Genomic DNA, 20,946 nt, shown 5'->3' with positions numbered 1-20,946 from the left:
CAGATTTACCATCGGGTTCCTGGTGACCTCTCTTACTCTTACCAAGGCCCTTCTCCACCGATTGCTCAGTTTGGCCGGGCGGCCAGCTCTAGGAAGTCCTGGTTGTTCCAAACTTCTTCCATTTAAGAATTATGGAGGCCACTGTGCTCTTGGGAACTTTCAATGCAGCAGAATTTTTTTGGTAGGCTTCCCCTGATCTGTGCATCGACACAATCCTGTCTCTGAGCTCTGCAGGCAGTTCCTTCGACCTCATGGCTTGGTTTTTGCTCTGATATGCATTGTCAGCTGTGAGACCTTATATAGACAGGTGTGTGCCTTTCCAAATCATGTGCAATCAATTGAATTTACCACAGGTGGACTCCAATCAAGGTGGAGAAACATCTCAAAGATGATCAAGAGAAATGGGAGGCACCTGAGCTAAATTTCAAGTGTCATAGCAAAGGGTATGAATACTTATGTAAATGTGATATTTCAGTTTTTTCTTTTTAATAAATTTGCAAAACTTTCTAAAATCCTGTTTTCTCTTTGTCATTATGGGGTATTGAATGTAGATTGATGAGGGAAAAAATGAATTTAAACAATTTCAGCATAAGGCTGCAACATAACAAAATGTGAAAGAAGTGAAAGGGTCTGAATACTTTCTGAATGCACTGTATCTCTAAAACTCCTCTAAACTCTCAATCTCATTTGAAAGCTCCACAATTACACCATATGATTCAATAAACCTACTAGGTATTACCCTAACATCAAATCTATCCTGGAATCCACACATTACACAAATAGCTAAGTCTGCCTCGAATAAACTGGGAGTCCTATTCAGATGTCGAAGATTCTTCTCCTCTCAACAGTTGCTTCAACTATGTAAAAGATTGATTTGTCCTTGTATAGAGTACAGCTCTCACATCTGGGGAGGTTCTAGCTCCACATACTTACCGGACAGAATTGAATCCAATGTAATCCGAGTCGTCAACTCTCCCAAGCTGACCTAAAAACTCGACCCGCTGTAAATATGCCGTAAAGTCGGCTCTTTCTCTTCTCTACAGATATTACTTCGGTTTCTGCTCCCAAGAACTTGCTGCTTGTGAACCTCCGCCATTAGGGAGACCACAGAATACTTTCCAAGCCATGACATCACATGATTATTGTGTGGCCAATTGCAACTCACGTTTGGGCCGTTATGATGTTTGTTTCTTCCCCACCACTGCCAAACTCGAATTCTTTACCTTCTCATGTCTTTCCAAACAATTACGACCTTCCCCTTTTCAAAAAGCAGATTTTTTACTTCCTCAAAAGCTTAGACTATTCTCTCTTTCTTAACTTTTTAGGCCTTTTAGGTCTTTTATTTAGGCCCGGCCTCGATAAGGACTATATAGTCTGTGGCTGGAGACTACAACTTAAAAATATATATATATATAAACCATGGTCCCACTTCCCCAATGCCAGTATGTTGCCTTTATACCATGAGCCTAATTTTTGCATACAAAGTAAATACACCCAGTAACACATGTAAGTACTCATTTCGCAAGTGCAATAACAACAAGTACTCATACATTGTAGAGGAACTTATTCATAATCAGTCGAGATGATGATGACAGGCTGTTCGTTCTTTACGGATTGTGTGTTTTTTTTAACCAAGCGAGACGTAATCCGTAGCTGGTGCTCACCATTAGAGCCAGAAGGTGCCTTTTCATTTAAAAGACTAATTTAGTGCTCTTTGGTTGGATTTTCATGCAGCATGCCATCCCGATGAGGGCAAAGGCCCAAAATCAGGACAGCATGGTGTTGAAGTTCTGGGGACTCCTTCCTATGGAGGAGAGGTCAAATTGTATGACCATTCATTCTGGCCCTTTGGGGTTAGGATGTATGTGTTTTGATTGACCATGTGCTTCAGCCTTCAGGCTAAGGTGCATGTTTATGCTTATGGGACAGACTTGTTGGACTGTGTGCTCTGGCCATGCGGTTGTAGTACACATCCGAAGTTGTGTTTAATTCTTTAGATGTTTTTTTATCCTTTATAAAGTTGCCTTCATTAGAGGATAAATAAACACGAAATCCGGATCAGCGGCTATGTTTGATGTTTGACCAATGTCGACCAAATAATTAAATCTCTGTGTTGACAGAGTGGACAGGCTGATGCCTCCGGGAGGGAGTTGATGCTTTGGTCTCGGACTTGTGTCCATAGGAGATTAGAACATCATTCATCATACTGTATGCCATAGATTTATATATCCACTGATCGCATTGCACTACCTGGTTTTGGTTTGCATTGGCAGGAACGATGGTCTGGGTGGAAGCCAGGCCGTTTGTTCTTTATGGATTATGCTGTTTATGCAGTTTTCACAGTGCGATATGTAAATCATGGCTGGTGCTCGCATATTTAAATTTATATATTTATTTACACACACACACACACACACACACACACACACACACACACACACACACACACACACACACACACACACACACACACACACACACACACACACACACACACACACACACACACACACACACACACACACACACACACACACACACACACACACACACACACACACACACACACACACACACACACCTTATTGTATAAATTGTATCAACATTACAAGGCATACCATCAGAATTAACCTAGTATGTTAAATACTGTATGGGAAGACATGAAAACAAAAAATAGGTTAATGGAAAATTAAGACATGTGAAAATTGCAGTGCAGCACTATAGTATGCATATAATGCTACCAATTCAAAGACTACAAGAAACAAGAAATAATGGAGAAATTAATTTCGTTAAGTTTGTATCAAGACATGAAAGGAGATAAAAATGGCGACTTTACAAGGGCCTGGAAATCAAAGAACAGAAAACATGCAAAATGAATGGATTACCTTATGATCAAATAACAGGGATAAACGTAAAAGTGAGGGAGAATAATGAGATGGACGCAACCACAGTCAAACGGACAGCTGTGAGCACTATTCAGCAGAATGCTGCTTATCTTCTTAAATTTGACCTAACATGTAAAGTCGCTGACAATGCTTTTTAATTATGTCTTTTTCACCTCGCAAGAAGTTTGATCGAAAATAATTTATTTTATGGCATTACAATCAGATATCTAGATGTTATATTATATATTTTAAAAGCATATTATTAAAAAAACTAGGACAATGCGACTGTCACCAATATGCCTCCGCATAGTCTCACACCGGGTAGATGCCATCACTCTGCATATGTATGGGTAGGGGATCATGTATGTGAAGTTCCGTGTTGATGGGATAAGGCTAGTTTTTCTATCCTAGATGGCTACCAAACCACGTGACCTATGACATCATAATTTTCAACCCACATGCAGCAGTAGTTAGATATTTAATTTCGCATTGATAGGGTGAGTGGTTTCAGAGATATAATTATTTAATATTTTCCTTCAATCCAATATAGTCCCAACCCATGTGACCTATGATGTCATAAGTTTAATATTTCAATACAAATGGGTCATAGATCATGTGCATACAATTTCTGATTTTTAGGAAAAGGAATTCGATTAAAACATTTTTGACTGGTATACCACTTCACCTATGGTGTCATCATTATCATGCTTTTGTTCCCCATTAGGCGTACTTGACAATGTGCCAAGTTTCGAATTTTTCCATTCAGCGGTTTCCGATAAATACTTTTTTAGTTATTTGCTTTTAATCCAAGTTGGCTGCCATACGAGATCTCGAGATCTCGCGAGATCTTTGTCGGCGAGGTCACGTCTTTTCAAAGCTGTCCATGCGCTCACGCTTTCGAAGCTAAGTAATTTTTTCACCATTGTGTTTTTGTCGAGACTGTATCTATCTTTCGGTGTATGTACCTATAGCGTGTCTTTAGAAAAATTTTCGGTGTTAATTTTTCGTACATGTATACACAATCGTCGGTTAATGCGTGTCGAGTATTCTGAGGCCTAGTACTAGTACTAGTAGGCTTAGGCTACCGTATCCGACCATGTGGTTTTGTTTTCTCTCAGGGGTTCGTCGAATGCGCTGGAATTATTTTCGTTCTCTGTTTCGTCCCAGTCGTTCACCCAATACTTCCTTGTTTAATATCTCTACTCAAAAAAAAAAACCCCAAAAAAAATATTTCCTTCTCAGTTCTTATTCGTTTATTTGTTGTTCTTATTTGTTCATTCGTTCTTCGTTCACGTTGTTCGTGATCACACGGTCACGTGGTTAGAAATGTTTAATCTCTCCCCTGAACAACTGTTTTCTGTCATATATTATAACACCTTTTTCTTCTTCTCCTACAAAAGGATGCTTTCGTCTTGCTCACCAAATCTATTCATTCCAAAAAAAAATAACAATACCATCTCTTACAGTTCCTCTTTTCTACATTCCCTAAACTCTCCAGCCCTCCACCCCTCCTTCAGCGTCCTCAAACGTATTTTTGACTCGAAGGTCTCAAACTCATTTTGCAAAAAGTGTTCGTTTCCCATGAATCGTACACTTTTCAAAATCCAATCTCACCCCTCCCCTCCAAAACTTCCCCATCACCCCTCCCCTCCAAATCTACCCCCCTACCCCTCCCCTCCAAATCTTCCCCATCACCCATCTCTTTCAAATATTCCCCCTTGCCCCTCCCCTCCAAATCTTCCCCATCACGCATCCCTTTCAAATCTTCCCCCTTGCCCCTCCCCTCCAAATCGTCCCCATCACCCCTTCCCTCCAAAACTTCCCCATCACCCCTCCCCTCCAAAACTTCCCCATCACCCCTCCCCTCCAAAACTTCCCCATCACCCCTCCCCTCCAAATCTACCCTCTTGCACCTCCCCTCCAAATCTTCCCCATCACCCATCCCTTTCAAATCTCCCCCCTTGCCCCTTCCCTCCCCTCCCTCCTAAACTCCCCCCACACCCCTCCCCTCTGAGACTCTCCCTCGCTCCTCCCCTCCTAGACTCCCCTCTCACCCCTCCTCCTCAAAGCATCCTCCCTGCTTCTTCCCCCTTCCAACTTTCACCTTCATCTCCCCCAACCTTCTGCCTCACTCTTCCCCCTCCTCAAATAACACCTCACTGTGCCTCACCCAATCTCCATCAAACCTTTTGTCCACCCCAATCTTCCCTTTCTCCAAGCTATTCTGAAATCTCTGACACACCTTCAACAGCTCTCCCTACCTCTTCCTCCTCTTCCACATCTTACCCTACCCATCCCCCCCCCCCCCCCCGTTCTGTATCCGATGCTCCCCCTTCCTCTTCATTAACGGTATGGACCTCAAACATTCGGGGCCTTCGCTCAAACTTGACTGATCTCTCCATACAGGTTGCTTCTGAAAAACCAGATGTGATCTGCTTAACAGAAACTTTCCTCCTTCATGATGTCTCTGATGCCTTGGTATCTCTCCCAGGTTACTCCCTCCTCTGGTATGATAGACATGAGCCTCGTCCTGGAGGTGGGGTTGCTATCTTTATAAAAAACTCTCTTCCTCACTCGCCCTCCACTGCCCTCTCTCCACCTCACCCCCAGGAATACCTTTGGCTACGGCTTCCCCTTCGCTCCCACCTTTTGTTCACATGTGTGTTGTACCGTCCACCAAACAGTGATGACTCCATCTACATCTCGCTGTCTGATAATATGGACCAACTTCTATCTACCCATCCCAACTCTCTCTTCCTCATATGTGGTGATTTCAATTGTCACCATGCCAGTTGGCTGGGTGTGTGTCCCCTCTCTCACCAGCCATGGCTCTTCAGCAAAGGACTTCTGCGACTCACTGGGACTGACACAATCTGTCAATTTCCCGACCCAGATCTCGGTCAATGGAGCATCTTCTCTTCTGGACTTGGTTATGACTAACTTCCCGGAAAATGTCTGCTGCTCTTCTTCTGCTCCAATCGGCTCGTCTGATCATGTGCTTGTTAAAGTGGACATCTCTCTGACCATTCTCAGAGAGCCTCCTCAGCGTCGATAAGTCTGGCATTTCACTCAGGCCAACTGGCACGGTCTTCAAGCAGCCATCAATCATCTGGACTGGTCTCCCATCTCTACCGCCTCTGACATCAACTCAACCTGGGAATTCTTTCAAAGTAAATTGCTCTCTCTCATGCACAGATGTATCCAATCTCGTATTCAGTTGTCATACCCTTCCTCCCGTCCATGGTACACGGAATCTTGTAGTGAGGCTGTTGCTCAGAAACAACTTGCTTTCGTCTCCTGGAAAGCAAATCCAACGGAAGGAAATCTCATTTCCTTTCACAAAGCCCGAAACAAGTGTGTGTCCACCCTCAGGAGAGCCAGGAAACAATATCTCACCGTTCTCAAGACCGAACTCTCTTATCTGTCTCCCTCTTCCAAATCCTGGTGGCGTCTGGTCAAATCTGTTTCTGGTGTTTGTTCCCCCTCCATCCCCTCCCTCACCTCAAACGGCTACACGGCTGACTCCGCACGTGAAAAAGCTGAATGCCTCAACTCTGTGTTTGCCTCTAAATCTTGTGTCCCAAACCCATCCCTCTCTGTACCCACCGTACCCAGTCGTACCCAGCTGGTCCTGGACTCTGTGTCCTTTCCTCCTGAGAAGGAGGAAAATTTTCTGTCAACCCTCGACTCTGATTCTGCAACTGGTCCTGACGGCATCAGCCCACGGGTCCTAAAATCATGTTCTTACGCTCTTTCACTCCCTCTTTCTGTTCTCTTCACCCTCTCTTTTGCTCAAGGTCATCTGCCATCTGCTTGGAAATCAGCCAACATCACCGCTTTGCACAAAAAAGGTGCAAAAACAGATCCTAGCAACTACAGACCAATCAGCCTTCTCCCAATTATCAGCAAAGTCATGGAATCCATCATTGCTTCAGATATGAAATCTTTCCTCTTCTCCAATGGCTTGATCTCTGACCATCAATTTGGTTTCAGACCTGGTCACTCTACTCTGGACATGCTGCTTCTGCTTCCTCAACAATGGATGGAGGTCCTCAACGCCAAACAGGAAATTAGAGCTGTCTCCCTTGACATTTCACGTGCCTTCGATACGGTCTGGCACCCGCTCTGCTCACCAAACTCTCCTCCTTTGGTATCCATGGAAATCTCCACGCATGGCTGGCGGACTTCCTCTCTGGTCGTAGTCAACGTGTGGCCCTGAAATGGGTTTTTCTCTCATCTCCTCTTCCTGTTCAGGCTGGAGTTCCCCTAGGCAGTGTTCTGGGCCCTATGCTTTTTCTGGTCTTCATCAATGATCTCTCTGACTCTCTTGAAAATCCTCTCTATCTCTTTGCTGACGACTCCACTCTCTGTCGCTCCATTCCTCATCCCTCAGATTGGCAGTCTGCAGCCTCCTCACTCTCTGCAGACCTGGACAAAATCACAGACTGGGCAAACAAATGGAACATGTCTTTCAATCCTGACAAATCTCACACTCTTACGATGTCTCTCCGAAAAGACCGACTGGACAACCCTCCCATCCACTTTCTGAATAATCCTCTCCAAGAAGTTCTGTCACTCAATCTTTTGGGTCTCACTATCTGCCATGATCTTTCCTGGGAAAACCACATTTCAAATCTGGCCTCCAAAGCCAGTCGCCGACTGGGCATCCTCCGTCGTGCGAAGTCCTTCCTTGGTACACCTGAGCTCCTCACCACTTACAAGGCTTTCATCCGCAGCTCTATGGAATACTGCTCTCCCCTCTGGTCTGGTGGTCCTGCCTCACACCTAGCTCGTCTTCACGCTGTTGAAACCAAAGCGTTCAGAATTATTGCAATCTCCCGCGATGAAGCTAACTCCAAGGGCCTTTCACTCACTCACCGCAGGCAGGTTGGTGGTCTTTCCGTCTTCTACCGACTCCTCTCTGGCCTTGTCCCCCCAGCTCTCTCTGGGCTCTGTCCCCTAAATATTCCTGCAGGTCGCACAAGATCTGCCTGCAACCCTCTCATGGTTAAACTGCCAAAATCAAGACTTTCTGCTCACCTTCACTCCTTCATTTCTCTTTTCTCCCACCTCTGGAACAAACTCCCTCACTCTCTTCAATCCCACTCCACCCTCCAGGTCTTTAAAACAGCTGTTCACCACCATCTCTTATCTTCCCCCATCCAAAACCTTGATCTTTTCTACCCCCGCTAATTTCGGTCCCCTTTTGTTTTATACATCTCCCCCCCCCCCCTTCCCACGCCTCCTCCCCCCAAGCCCTCTCCCTCCCACACTTCTCCCTGCTCTCAAATGTTGTGTTTGTGTGCTTCCCCTTCTCTCCCCATCTTGTAATCCGCTCCCTCTTTGTATATATTTTGTTTGTCTGGTTGATTTGTTTGTGAAATAAATGTTAGCTCTTTCACGAGCCTCGATTCAGTGTACAAAAAAAAAAAAAAAAAATACCATGTGACCTATGACATCACAATTAGGCCTATCATAAAAACATTCTGCAAGGGTGTCGTTCCTACCCTGAAAGTTTGTCTCAATCGGACATATAGTTGCTGAGAAAAACGAGGTTTAGCCTGTACGGCCGGGCCGGACGGACGGACAACCCCGAAAACATAATGCCTCCTGCGACTTTGTAGGCGGAGGCATAATTAATCTATATTTCTTTCAATCCACACAAAAATTAGCCTGCAAGCATCAAAGTGGTGTTACCATCATACCTTCAAGGTGTCAAAGCCTTTCTCAAGGTATGTGCCACACTTGGTGATTTCTCCTTTGGAGGCATAGAATTTGCTCCACCAATCCAGGAGATCATCTTCAGTGATCTGAAGAACGTTGATGAATAATACTCAAGGTGGCACAATATTTATAACAGAAAATTTATAATATACATCATATTCATCTAATAATCAGACATCAATTTATATTAACTAGTATTGAATATTACTAATAAATGATTGCATGTCGGAAAGTATTTGGAACATGTGATCAGCTTTATGAATACTCTCAAATATATAATGACTGATAGCCACCCAGACATTCCCAAATAACATGAACATACATATCCAAGGTAGAGATGAGGAAAGATATGATTGAATACTGCCAGTCACCTTCCACAAATGCATCACAGGTATTACATCAAAGTCAATAAAGCAGGTTGCCGTTGTGTCTTCCCCCTCTATTCATTCCCTTGCTTGTTCCCACATTCCCCTCACTGTTGGTATGTTTTCTCACTCTTGCACGGGAATTCAAGTGTCGGGCATGTTTGAAGACAAAATATTGTGGAAGATAAATATCAGCATATTTGTAGATAAGCTCTATCATGGCACTGCTCACAGGACACTATGACCTGTTGAAGCATTGCTGAAGTACTAACTGTTTATACATTACACAAATGCATTTGCATTGGTGTCAACAAGTTGATCAGTAACAAAATGTAGGTCAGACATCAAAACAAGTAAATTTCATGTTACATTTGCCTTCCCACTTAAGTAGGACAATCAGAACACCATAAACGATTCCTCTATACAATCAGCAAAGGTACATGTGTCATTGATGATTGTAGTGAAACGTAGGAAATCTAAGTTATAACCCAGGTGTAGTAACTGTAACGAACTCAAGCAGACTCCATCGTGCCGGAAGCGGAAAGCGCGTTTATTGACGCGGTGATGATTCACTCGTGTCTGACGAATAATGCGCGTCCGATAAACCACAACAACAATGCAAATACAAGTCAGAATAATACGTTACATCCTCCTTTCTTTCAAGGAAGCCACTTTAAAGGAAACCAGCAAAGCAAATAACTCTATAAAGTAAAACTTACACTGAATTAATTAACAAACAGCATCACATTCAGATCACGTGAATCAATTGATTTAAATTTAAAGATCCAGACGTCTGGGAGGGTTAACCGCTCTGCCGCTCCTTGTGATGAACTTGGTATTTCTGGGAGATGCAGTGGCTCGAGGCGATGACACTGTTGGGAGACTTTGGGATTCAGATGCTTGCTCACTTGGACTTGGGGACTTGCAGCAGTTCCCCACTGGGGTGTCCTGTTGAGTGGTGGGATCAGGGAAGTCCCTCATGTCCTGGGAAGAGTAAAAGCGAGAGAGTGGCTGACTTCCCACCGGGCCAACATTGGCTGAATGAGGCACTCTGCGGAGATGGAGCCTGTTACGCCGGTACACATTGTTTGGGGTCCTCAGCAAATATGACCGGGGGCTGTTGTGGCGCGCCTCAACTACAGCCGGAATCCAATGCCTGGCCTCCGGGTTTGGCAACATCCTAACACTGTCTCCCGGCTGGAGCGGTGGCAAATCTGACATAGATGGCTTGTCATGATAGTATTTTTGTTTCTCCTTCTGTGTGTCAAGGCGTGATCTCACAAGGTGATGGTCATACCGCGCAGGCATGAGAAGAGTGCGGTTGCAAGGCAGTGTGTTTCTGGGGCGTCTTCCCATTAGGAGCTGAGCCGGGGACAAGTTTATTCCTTCAAGTGGAGTGGTGCGGTAGTCTAGCAGGGCTAAGTACTTATCTGCTGACTTCTTCCAGAGCCTTTTCACTGTCTGGATCGCTCTTTCTGCCTCTCCATTGGCACGTTGGTGCTTGGGGGACACAATGTCGTGAGTTATGCCATATTCTTTGCAAAACTGAGAAAATTCCTCTGACGTGTACTGACTTCCGGAATCGCTTCGCAGCTTCTCTGGAATACCATGTCGACAAAACTGCTGCTTGAGAGCTTCGATTACAGAGCGAGCTGTAATGTCCTTGAGGCAATCCACCTCCACAAACTTGGAGTAATAATCGACCGTGAGCAAATACTGCTTTGATTCGAAGTCAAAAACGTCGCTTCCAACTTCGATGAATGGAAGATCAGGCGTGTAAGTCGGCAAGAGAGGCTCCCGTTGCTGAGTGCTTTGATACTCTGCACACTTGCAACAATTCCGTACAGTTTCTTCGATGTCAGAGTTCATTGAGGGCCAATACATGACCTCGCGAGCACGCTGCTTACACTTGTTCACTCCGAGGTGCGATTCATGAATCAAGCTCAGCATTCTGGGTCTGAGGCTTGGCGGGATGACAAGGCGCATGCCTTTGTAGACAACACTGTCTGAGACTGCCAATTGCGTTCTGGAGTCAAAGTACGGACGGACCTGTGCTGGGACTTCCTTTCGGGAGTCAGGCCATCCACTTGCAATGACACCGCAGAGAAGGCTCATTTGACTCAGAGTAGCTTCCTGGATTTCGAGGTATTTCCCACTCGTGATCACAAGGAACTGGAACATGTTCACAGGCTCAAGGTCTTTCCCAGCTTCTGAGTCGGTGTCCGGTAGAGGTGCACGGGACAATGTGTCGGGGAGCACCATCTCAGAACCACGGCAGTAGTTAACCTCCAAGTCATACCGTTGAAGCTTGAGCAACATACGCTGTAAACGCATGGGAGAAGATAGGAGAGGCTTCTTGAAGATTTCCTCAAGGGGTTTATGGTCTTTGGGGTCTATACAGATGTGGACTTTGCCGTTGCGAAGAGCTACTACCATGGAACTCACCCACTCAGTCGGTCGTTCTACCTTCGCGATGTGACCTTCGGTGACCATCTCTTGTAGCTTGTCAACTATTTGCTCTCTCAATGCTGCAGGCTGTCTGCGAGGAGCGTGAACTACTCCCTGTGACCCTTCTACAAGCTTGATCCGATAAGTTCCGGGAAGAGTTCCAGTTGTCTTGGCAACTTCTGGAAACTCAGAGATTACTGCTTCCTGAGACACATTGACTAGAGGCTGAACAAGAGACAACTTATCGAGCTTGACAATGAGGCCTAGGGCTTCCGAGGTAGCGCCTGACATTACATTCTCCTGATCGAGGTCAATGACCTCAAAACTGGCTCTAACGGTCTTGTTTTTGTGAGAGAGAGGGAGTGTCACGGTACCGACAGGATGGATAGTATGGTTCGAGTATGTTTTAAGAACTTTATGCGACGATTGTAGATCGCCTGCGAGGTGCTGGACTAACTGGTAGTCGTTGAGTGTTAGTGTGTTGCACCTTGCACCCGTGTCAATCCGGAACCGAGTCGGCTGACCGAGCAACGTGACGGTCTGTGCCCACTTGTCATGATTAGCCGTATTGATGCTTGGTTGTAGAGCGGAGATCCTTAAAATTTCAGATTCCTTGACGAGTTCTTGAGGAAGATCTACATGATCTAGACTGGTCTCCTCATCAAGGGACTTTAGGTCGCGCAGTCTCTTCCGACACGCCGCAAACCAGTGACCAGGCTTCTTGCAGTAGGAGCAGCTAGAATTAATTGCTGGACACTTGGCTTGCCTGTGCACTGACTGGCCACATTTGCTGCAGGGACCGTCATTCCGAAACCGATTCTCAGCTTTCAACAGCTCGGTGGCTTGTGTATGCCTATCAGGCTTGCTCTTACAACGTTGAGTCTGGTGCTGAGTTCGTTCGTTTTCAGATCTGAGGGCTGAGATGAGAGCATCTTCATCTCGGACTATTCTCATATGTTTCTGCGAGAGCTCTAGCTGTTGGCCAATTTCTATAGCTTTAGCTAGTGAGAGCTCCTCACCCCTATCGAGTAATTTCTCTTGGACCCTCTTATCATGGCTGCCATCAATGATGCAATCGACGATTATGTCGTCTGGGTCTTGGTAATCGCAATCCATGAGAATTATCCTCAGATCTTTTATGAAATGATCAAAAGACTCACCACTCCGCTGGCGCCTTTGTTTCAGTCGGTGCCTGGCAACTCTTTTGTTCTTTCTGGGCTGCACATAGTTCTGGAATTTGTTCAGCACTTCCTGCGGGTCGTCTTTCTCTCCTTCCTCCCAAGATAGAGTTTGGTAGATTTGACGACCTTGTTCGCCGATCCACGTTCCGAGCCATCCTGCTTGACGAGGCTTCGTTATGTCTGCGAGCGGCCCTGACAAGACAAAACTGACGTGATTTCTGAACCGGCAAAACTCCTGGTAGAGATCCAGACTCTCCCAGTCGATCGAGGGATGATCAAAGTTCGGAGATGCCATATTTATGGAGACGAATGGCGGCTTATGGCGTGAATATCAACGAACTTCTGACACCATGTAACGAACTCAAGCAGACTCCATCGTGCCGGAAGCGGAAAGCGCGTTTATTGACGCGGTGATGATTCACTCGTGTCTGACGAATAATGCGAGTCCGATAAACCACAACAACAATGCAAATACAAGTCAGAATAATACGTTACAGTAACATCTCTTGCCCACTGAAGTGCTCTTAGAAATATCCGTCCGCTGAATGCGAGGGCAGACCTGTGCCCATTATGTGCTTACTTAGGATGGTGAGGAAATTATTATAATCGCATGAGGCTTGCTTGAATGTATTTGTTATTATATGTATTCCTGATGCCTATTAGTGCATATGAATGATGGCCGCTACGTATTCTTCCTTAGATGCTATTTGAGATCGATTCAGATTAAACTCTGATCGAGAAAGCAGTTGTGAGACTGATTTTACAACACTTAATCTGAATCATCTCCTGTCACTGTTCGAGATGAACAAGCTTCTGCAACTACCTACTTTCAGTGGGGATCCTCAAGCTGATGACACGGCGAGCCAGCTTACACATTGGTTATGTTTGCTCGAAAGTTACATGGAGACGTATGCTGACATCACGGACGCGTAGAAACTCTCTGTTCTCAACTGTCACGTGACTAACACCACCCACGACAACATCTCACATTGTCCCATGTATGTGACATCGGTGGTGGTGCTTCGGAGTATCGATATAAAGCCTCGAAGCGTGGTCTATACCCGATACAAGCTCACTACTCGGAGGCAAGACCCCTCGGAATCGCTTGAGCAATTCCTTCAAGAACTACATCGGCTGGGAAAGGAATGTGCACATGAGGATCGAACTCATATGTGAAGATCTTATGCGGGACTCCTTTGTGTCCGGGCTTCATTCACCCTCTATCCATAAACGTTTGCTTGAGAATCCCACCCTGACCTTACAAGGCGCGTATGATCAGGCGCGAGTACTACAGTTGGCACAAGCTCAATCGGAGTCATATGGTCGCCCTTTTGTAACTGCCGGACTCATTGGGGAGAAACATCCGGAGATTTCCTCTACCATAGAGCAAGAGGTTGCCGATACCCCTATGGAGCCGAGCCAGGCAGAAGTCCTCGGAGCCGAAGGTACGAGTCTGGCGGCGACCACCTCTTTCGGAGGCAATACTAAGTGCTATTTTTGTGGCAATCGGAGGCACCATCGAAACATGTCCGGCACGGGACGCGACGTGCCACACTTGTGCCAAGAAAGGTCATTTTGCGAATGTTTGCCACACCTCGAGAGGGCGGCGTTCGACTCTGGCTGGGATCACCGCGATGCGGGAGGCCCGACCAGGGCCTATAGCAGTCCTGGCACTGTCCGGACCGCGTGGTTTGGCGAGCGCCGTGCTACCAGTGCTGGTCGAAGGTCAGTTTGCTAACGCTCTTGTGGACACAGGGTCGACGGAGGGTCGACGGAGAGCTACCGTAACAATATCATTGGAACAAGTTTATTTTCTCTCTCATATGCAGCAAACGGAGTGCAGCTGATGCAGTTTCCCCTGCATGTTAGATCAGGAATTTAAGCAAGATGCCAACGACAACTTGACCACGCTTCATTCAATGGCATCATCAAATCTTTAACGTCCACCAATTAATGCGAGCAGACAAGGTCCCTCGTGTAAAGTCCTTCCAATGGGATGGTGCACTCAGTGATACAACACCCTATTTGTGAATTACCAATCCCACAGAAGATAGTCGAGCTGACAATCCAATGCACACTAGACACCCCAAAAGTAAAAGAGTTCCAGCCATGTACTGCCCTTTCAAGATGGTGAACAAGCGAAATAATGACGTACATTTTCTTCAGGCTTGGGTCGTGAAGCCATCTTCTCCACTGCTGCTGAACTGGTTCCAACAAGCTGTAAATTACACATTTAAGAAGGTTAACCCAATACAAGATGGCTAAAGTAGTACTTTTATTTTGCATGGATTATTACACATCCGTATAGAAATTCACCGGCACATTAAATTTGTGAAAACAAACTAATAACCTAATTTTTTAATCATGACAGCGGCAACAGTACACAAATGAGAAGACAACGCTGACCAAGAAATCAAAATCATACTTGTCTGAGCAGGGGCCCACTGTCTTCCATGTCAATTGCTATTTCACTTCCTGGCTGGCACTCAAAGGTTCCTGAGGGGGAAAGAATGTCTTGAACAACAATTATTTAAATATATTACAATATTTTTTTGTTTGTTTCACAGCACCACTTGATTGTCTGCGACATAAGGGTGAAAGGTGCGAGGAGAGCTCGGCGGGTGAAGTACCAACCAAAAATGAAGGTATGGAGGTTGAAAGAGGTGACAGTGAGGGGGGCATTAAAAGAGAGGCTGAATATGTTGGAGGATGATGTGGTCGAGCTTGAAAGTGATTGGATGTCAATGAAAGATAGTCTGTTGGGAGCCGTTGGTGAGGTATGTGGATGGACAAAAGGACCACCGTGAAACATGGTGGTGGGATGATGAAGTTGGAAAGAAGATTGACGAGAAGAGGAAGAAGTTCAAGGAGTGGCAGAAAGCGAAGGGTATGGGGGCAGAAAAGGGAGAGCATGAAAGTTATAAGGCAGCCAAGAAGGCTGCAAAGAAAGAGGTAGCAAAGGCGCAGGAGGCATGTAGGAAAATGTTGGGAGAATGCTTGGATTTGGAAGAGGGTCAGAGAGCGGTATTCAGGATTGCAAAGCAGATAGCGAAAGAGGTGTGATGTGATGGGGGTGAGTTGCTTGAAGGATGAAGTGGGACAAATCGTTGTGGACCCAGATGGAATTGAAGGAAGATGGAAGATATATATGGAAATACTGTTGAATGCAGAGAATGAATGGGATGGCAACATAGAGAGTAACCCAGTTTTAGGACCGGCAGAGAAGATAACCGAGAAGGAAGTTGAGGAAGCGATAAAAGCAATGAAGAGTAGAAAAGCGGGAGGGCCGACAGGAGTTGTGGGAGATATGTTGAAGGCAGCGGGAAATTGGGGTGTGAAGAGAATGACAGAGATCTGCAATCTGGTGGTGAAATAAGGCCGCATTCCAGGGGATTGGGAACCGAGTACCCTCGTCCCTCTATGCAAGGGGAAAGGTGACCCTCTGGACTGTGGCTCGTATCGAGCGATAAAGTTATTGGAGCATGGAATGAATGTATTGGAAAGGGTGTTGGAGAGGAGGATAAGGAAGAAAGTGAAGATTGACGAAATGCAGTTTGGATTTATGCCAGGAAGAGGAACGACAGACGCGCTTTTTATGTGAGGCAGTTGCAGGAGAATTACATTGAAAAGAGGAAGAAGTTGTTTCTTGAGTTTGTTGATCTGGAGAAAGCATTTGATATGGTTCCACGTGAAGTAGTGACATGGGCATTGAGGAAGTTAGGAGTGGAGGAATGGTTGATCAGAGTAGTGATGGCAATTGACAAAAGAGTGCGTACAGCTGTAAGAACGAAGGACGGGAACAGTGGTGAGTTTGAGGTGAAGGTGGGAGTGCATCAGTGGTCGGTACTAAGTCCACGACTATTTGTAGCTGTGATGGAGGTGCTGGCTCGGAACGTAAAGGAGCGTTTACCGTGGGAGTTGTTCTATGCAGATGATCTGGTGTTGATTGCAGAAAGTATGGATGGACTGAAGGAAAAATGAAGAAGGGGAAGGAATGTATGGAGAGAAAAGGTCTGAAGGTGAATATCGGAAAAACGAAGGTGATGGCAAGTGGTAATGCATGTGGTGAGGTGGAAAGAACTGGGAAGTGGCCGTGTGCTGTGTGCAGGAAGGGTGTCGGACTGTCGGAGTGAATTCCATTCAATGTACAATGTGCGCTGAGTGGGTTCATCAAAAATGTAGTGGTTTGAGAGGGTCATTAACGAGTGTGGCAGCTACATTCAAGTGTAAGGTGTGCACAGAGGGAGCTGCAGATGGAGGAAATGTTGAATTGGATCTTGGAGACGGCGTGAAGCTGGAAGTTGTGAAAACATTTTGCTACCTAGGAGACATGCTGAATAGAGAAGGTGGATCAGACTCGGCAACGGTTGCTGGAGTGAGATGTGCATGGAGGAAGTTTCGGGAACTGAGTGGCGTGCTGACAAGGAGGGGAGTGTCGTTGAAGCTGAAGGGAAAGGTGTATGCTGCATGTGTGAGAAGTGTTATGATTTATGGGAGTGAGACATGGGTAATGAACGTGGAGCAGCAACGAAGGCTGGAAAGGGTGGAAATGCGAATGGTTCGGTGGATGTGTGGAGTATCGTTGATAGAGCGGAAGACAAATGATGAATTGCGAAAGATGATGGGAATAGAGCCTGTGATGGATGCTGTGAAGAGAAACAGTTTGAGATGGTTTGGTCATGTGTTGAGGAAGGATGAAAGTGACTGGTTGAGAAGAGTTATGGAAATGAATGCAGAAGGAAGTAGAGGACGGGGAAGACCGAGAAAGACTTTGCTAAAGATGGTCGAAGAAGAAATGCGGGCAAGGGGGTTAACAAGGGGAGATGCAGAAAATAGGGCAAAATGGAGAAGATTGTCATGGGGACCGCAAGGCTAACCCCCACTCTTGCAGGGAAAATGGCCTTAAAATGCCTGTTGTATTACAATCAAATATATTCGGTGATTGAAATGATTACCATCATCAAATTGATTTGTTATCTACTGTATCATTGTAAACTTAAAATTGGGTTTGTCCGTTTGGTGTTCCCATCTGAACAGATGGCTCATATTCTCAACCCAAGGTCAAATCTCACAGCCTATATATATTTATACTTGCATCCTTGTAAATCACCTAGTATACAGAGGTCTGCGAATGTCTTTGTCCAGCATAAAATTATGTACAAACTCTAACATAAGCCTTCAATCAAAGTTAAAGAAAATATAATTTCATGTGAATGCGTCATTTAATATGATTCCGCCCACATTTGACGTCAACCCACTGTTACGTTTGATCTAAAATATCACGTGAGAGAGGGAGAGAGAGAGGAAGAGAAAAGAGATGGGTAGAAGAGAAAACATAAAATGCTTCTAACTCGAGTTATGATCTTAAAAATGATTTTCAAAGGGCACATCACCTTTGACCTGTTGAACCCAAATTTAATCAGTTCGTCTTTGTATCACAGTCAATACTTGTGCCAGGTTTGGTTGAAATCCCTTCTGCGTTTCAAGTTATTGTGGTAAAACGATTTTCAATTGAAGAGTACATGACCATAGATATTTGACCTTTTGTACCCAAAACTACATCAGTTAATATTCGTCTCACAGTTCATACTTTTGCCAAGGTTAATTGGAATCCTTTATGTAGTTCTCAAGTTATCATGGTAACGAGCATCTGCTCCGCATGCAGGTGTGGACCCACAGCCAGACGGATAACCCTAAAACAATGCCTCTTGCACCTTTGGCCGAGGAGGCACAAAAAAATTTTTTCTCGAAAGACTCAAAATGATTACGCTATCCGAAATGCTTTGTTACATCTTAAAAGAAAGCTCCATACAATATACAGTTAACCCCATTTACTCATTAAAATATGTAGAAAAGTTTTATTAAAGTGTAAGCTTTCAAAAAGGATCATGCAAAAATTGCATCAGTACGAGCAAATTTATACAGAGAGCGTCATTAAAACAATCAACAGTTTATTTTTACAAAACGTATGACGGATACATCACCTGTACGTGTTGCCACAACAACCTCATCAGGGTTGTCCAATGCTTTGCGAAACATGTCCAGTGATCTCAGGTTATATTGCCCAACAGTAGGTTTTCGGCCAAACGCCCGGTTGTCAATCACTTTAATGATGATTGGAGGGCAGTAAATCTCCTCTTTTGGCAATGACTGAAATACAATACAAAATCAATTATTAAATAAACCACCTACGATGATTATCATCCAAGACAAATGAGGTTATATAGCAGAGATGAAATGGGTGCTAGCATCCTTCTATTAATTTGCAGTTGGTCACTGGTTTTGACACCAATACAATTTTTTATTACGGACCCTAGACATCAAAAAGCTACATCTCTTGAACAAACATTTTCAAATGGAGCACCTCGCCACCATTAGAGCATTTAAATTGCATCAGTTGAGGCAATACATTTGAATTGGTGCTTCCAGCTTGCCGGCTCGATGAAGGACAACGCCATTCGTGTTTTTACATTCTCCATCCCTACTCCATTTAGAATCCTGTGCAGGTATGGGCAACATGCATGTATGGGCAACATGCATGTATGGGCAACCAACCAAATATATATCCCGTCTGGCCCCGCTATTTGCAGGGGATACGTTCCTGGAAAATGCCGCGAATGGCAAAACCGCAAATGGCGGGGCATTCTTTAAATGGAAAAAAGGGGGATAGCTTCCCGTGTCATGAAAATCCGCGAATAGAGAGGACCAAACCGCAAAGGGAGAGGCAAAATCTGCGAATGGCGAGTCAAATCCCGAGAATGTCGACGACAATCCGCAAACGTCGATGAAAGTCCCGGAAATGGTGAGACAATGTCGGCGATGATCCCGAAAATGACGAGACAAAACCCAATATGTCGGTGATAATCCCACAAATGGTCAGACAAAACACACAAATGTCGGCAATAATCCCGCAAATGGTGAGGCAAATACTGCGAATGTCAATGAAAATCCCGGAAATGGCAAAGCAAATCCCGTGAATGTTAATGAAAATCATGGCTGGTGAAAGATGGGTTTTATAAATGTGTCAAGCTAGCGGCTCGTGAATTTTTTATATATATGCAGTCACGTGAAAAAGTAAGTACACCCCATGTAAAGTTTTGACTTTTTCAACATATTTCAACATACAGCTATTTGATCTTCATTTCAACAATATTGATAGATAAAGGTGATATAATAGAACAAATATCATGAAACATTTACATTTTGTCGTCCATTGTATAATTTAAATGAACATAAATGTAAATTTTGCATGTGAAAAAAGTAAGTACACCCCTACATTTATCACTACTTCAAATACCTAAAATTAGAATCAGGTGCACCAGATCAGGTGCAAATGATTAGAACATCGTCAGAGAGGATCTTGGAGGAACCTGTCTTATTTAAACCACAGACATTTAGTTTGGTTTGCTCTTTGTTGTTGAAGTGTGCGGCGTCACCATGCCAAGGACAAAAGAGCTCTCCGAGGCCTTCAGAAAGAAGGCTATAGATGCCTACAAGTCTGTAAAGGAATTTAAAAAGATCTCCCAACAATTTGAAATCAATCATTCGACGGTCTGGAAGATCATCTACAAGTGGAGAAGATTCCAAACAACTGCCAACTTGTTCAGGCCAGGCCGCCCCAGCAAGTTCAGCCCGAGAGCAGACCACAAGATGCTGAAAGAAGTCTCTAAGAACCCCAGAATGTCATCACGGGACCTACAGGTAGCTCTTGCCACTGTTGATGTCAAAGTGCACGAGTCTACCATTAGAAAGAGGCTGCATAAATTTGATCTACATGGGAGGTGTGCCAGGAGGAAACCTTTGCTGTCCAGAAAGAACATCAGGGCAAGACTAAAGTTTGCCAATGAACACCGAGGCAAAGACCAGCACTTCTGGAACAATGTGCTCTGGACAGATGAGTCAACGGTAGAACTATTTGGCCACAGTACCAGAAGACATGTTTGGCAAAAACCAAAGACAGCATTTGACCACAAGAACCTGATACCAACTGTTGGCTTAGCCTGGTGTTGGCTTAGCGGTTAGGGTGCCGGCTTGGGATCCTAGGATCCTGGGTTCAAATCCCGGTTGATCGGTAAATTAACACATGGGGGGTTGACTCAGCTTGTCATCCTTCCGAGGTCGGCAAATTGAGTACCAGCTTGCTGGGATGAATGATCCCGGTGTGTACCCCGGTTTAGAATAGGTACAGTCTGGTACACCATATCCCTGCGCATCGTAAGAGGCAACTAATGGTTGGCGCCAGGAAGGGCATCCGGCCATAAAAACATTGTTTCAAATAGGGAACCATGATTGTCATGGGGCCCACAAGACTAACCCCCGCTCTAGCGGGGAAAATGGCTTTAA

At 44.9% G+C, this 20,946-nt stretch overlaps 1 protein-coding gene across 2 annotated transcripts in view; it reads right to left on the bottom strand.

Moving 5' to 3' along the window:
• LOC137423207 (myoferlin) overlaps nt 1-20,946 on the bottom strand; it is a 213,775-nt gene that overhangs the window by 70,530 nt on the left and 122,299 nt on the right. For both annotated transcript variants that reach the window (XM_068110102.2, XM_068110103.2), the window contains exons 37-40: nt 18,588-18,753; nt 15,029-15,099; nt 14,759-14,821; nt 8,591-8,695 (exon numbers count right to left, since the gene is read on the bottom strand). In XM_068110102.2, the coding sequence (XP_067966203.2) occupies nt 8,591-8,695; nt 14,759-14,821; nt 15,029-15,099; nt 18,588-18,753 (405 nt within the window). The remainder of the gene's footprint in view (nt 1-8,590; nt 8,696-14,758; nt 14,822-15,028; nt 15,100-18,587; nt 18,754-20,946) is intronic.

The sequence above is a fragment of the Myxine glutinosa genome, chromosome 3 (genome assembly GCF_964187855.1).
Source record: "Myxine glutinosa chromosome 3, kmMyxGlut1.1, whole genome shotgun sequence".
Lineage (NCBI taxonomy): Eukaryota > Metazoa > Chordata > Myxini > Myxiniformes > Myxinidae > Myxine > Myxine glutinosa.
The sequence above is the reverse complement of the archived record's forward strand: the minus strand, read 5'-3'. Positions and strand labels throughout refer to the sequence as shown.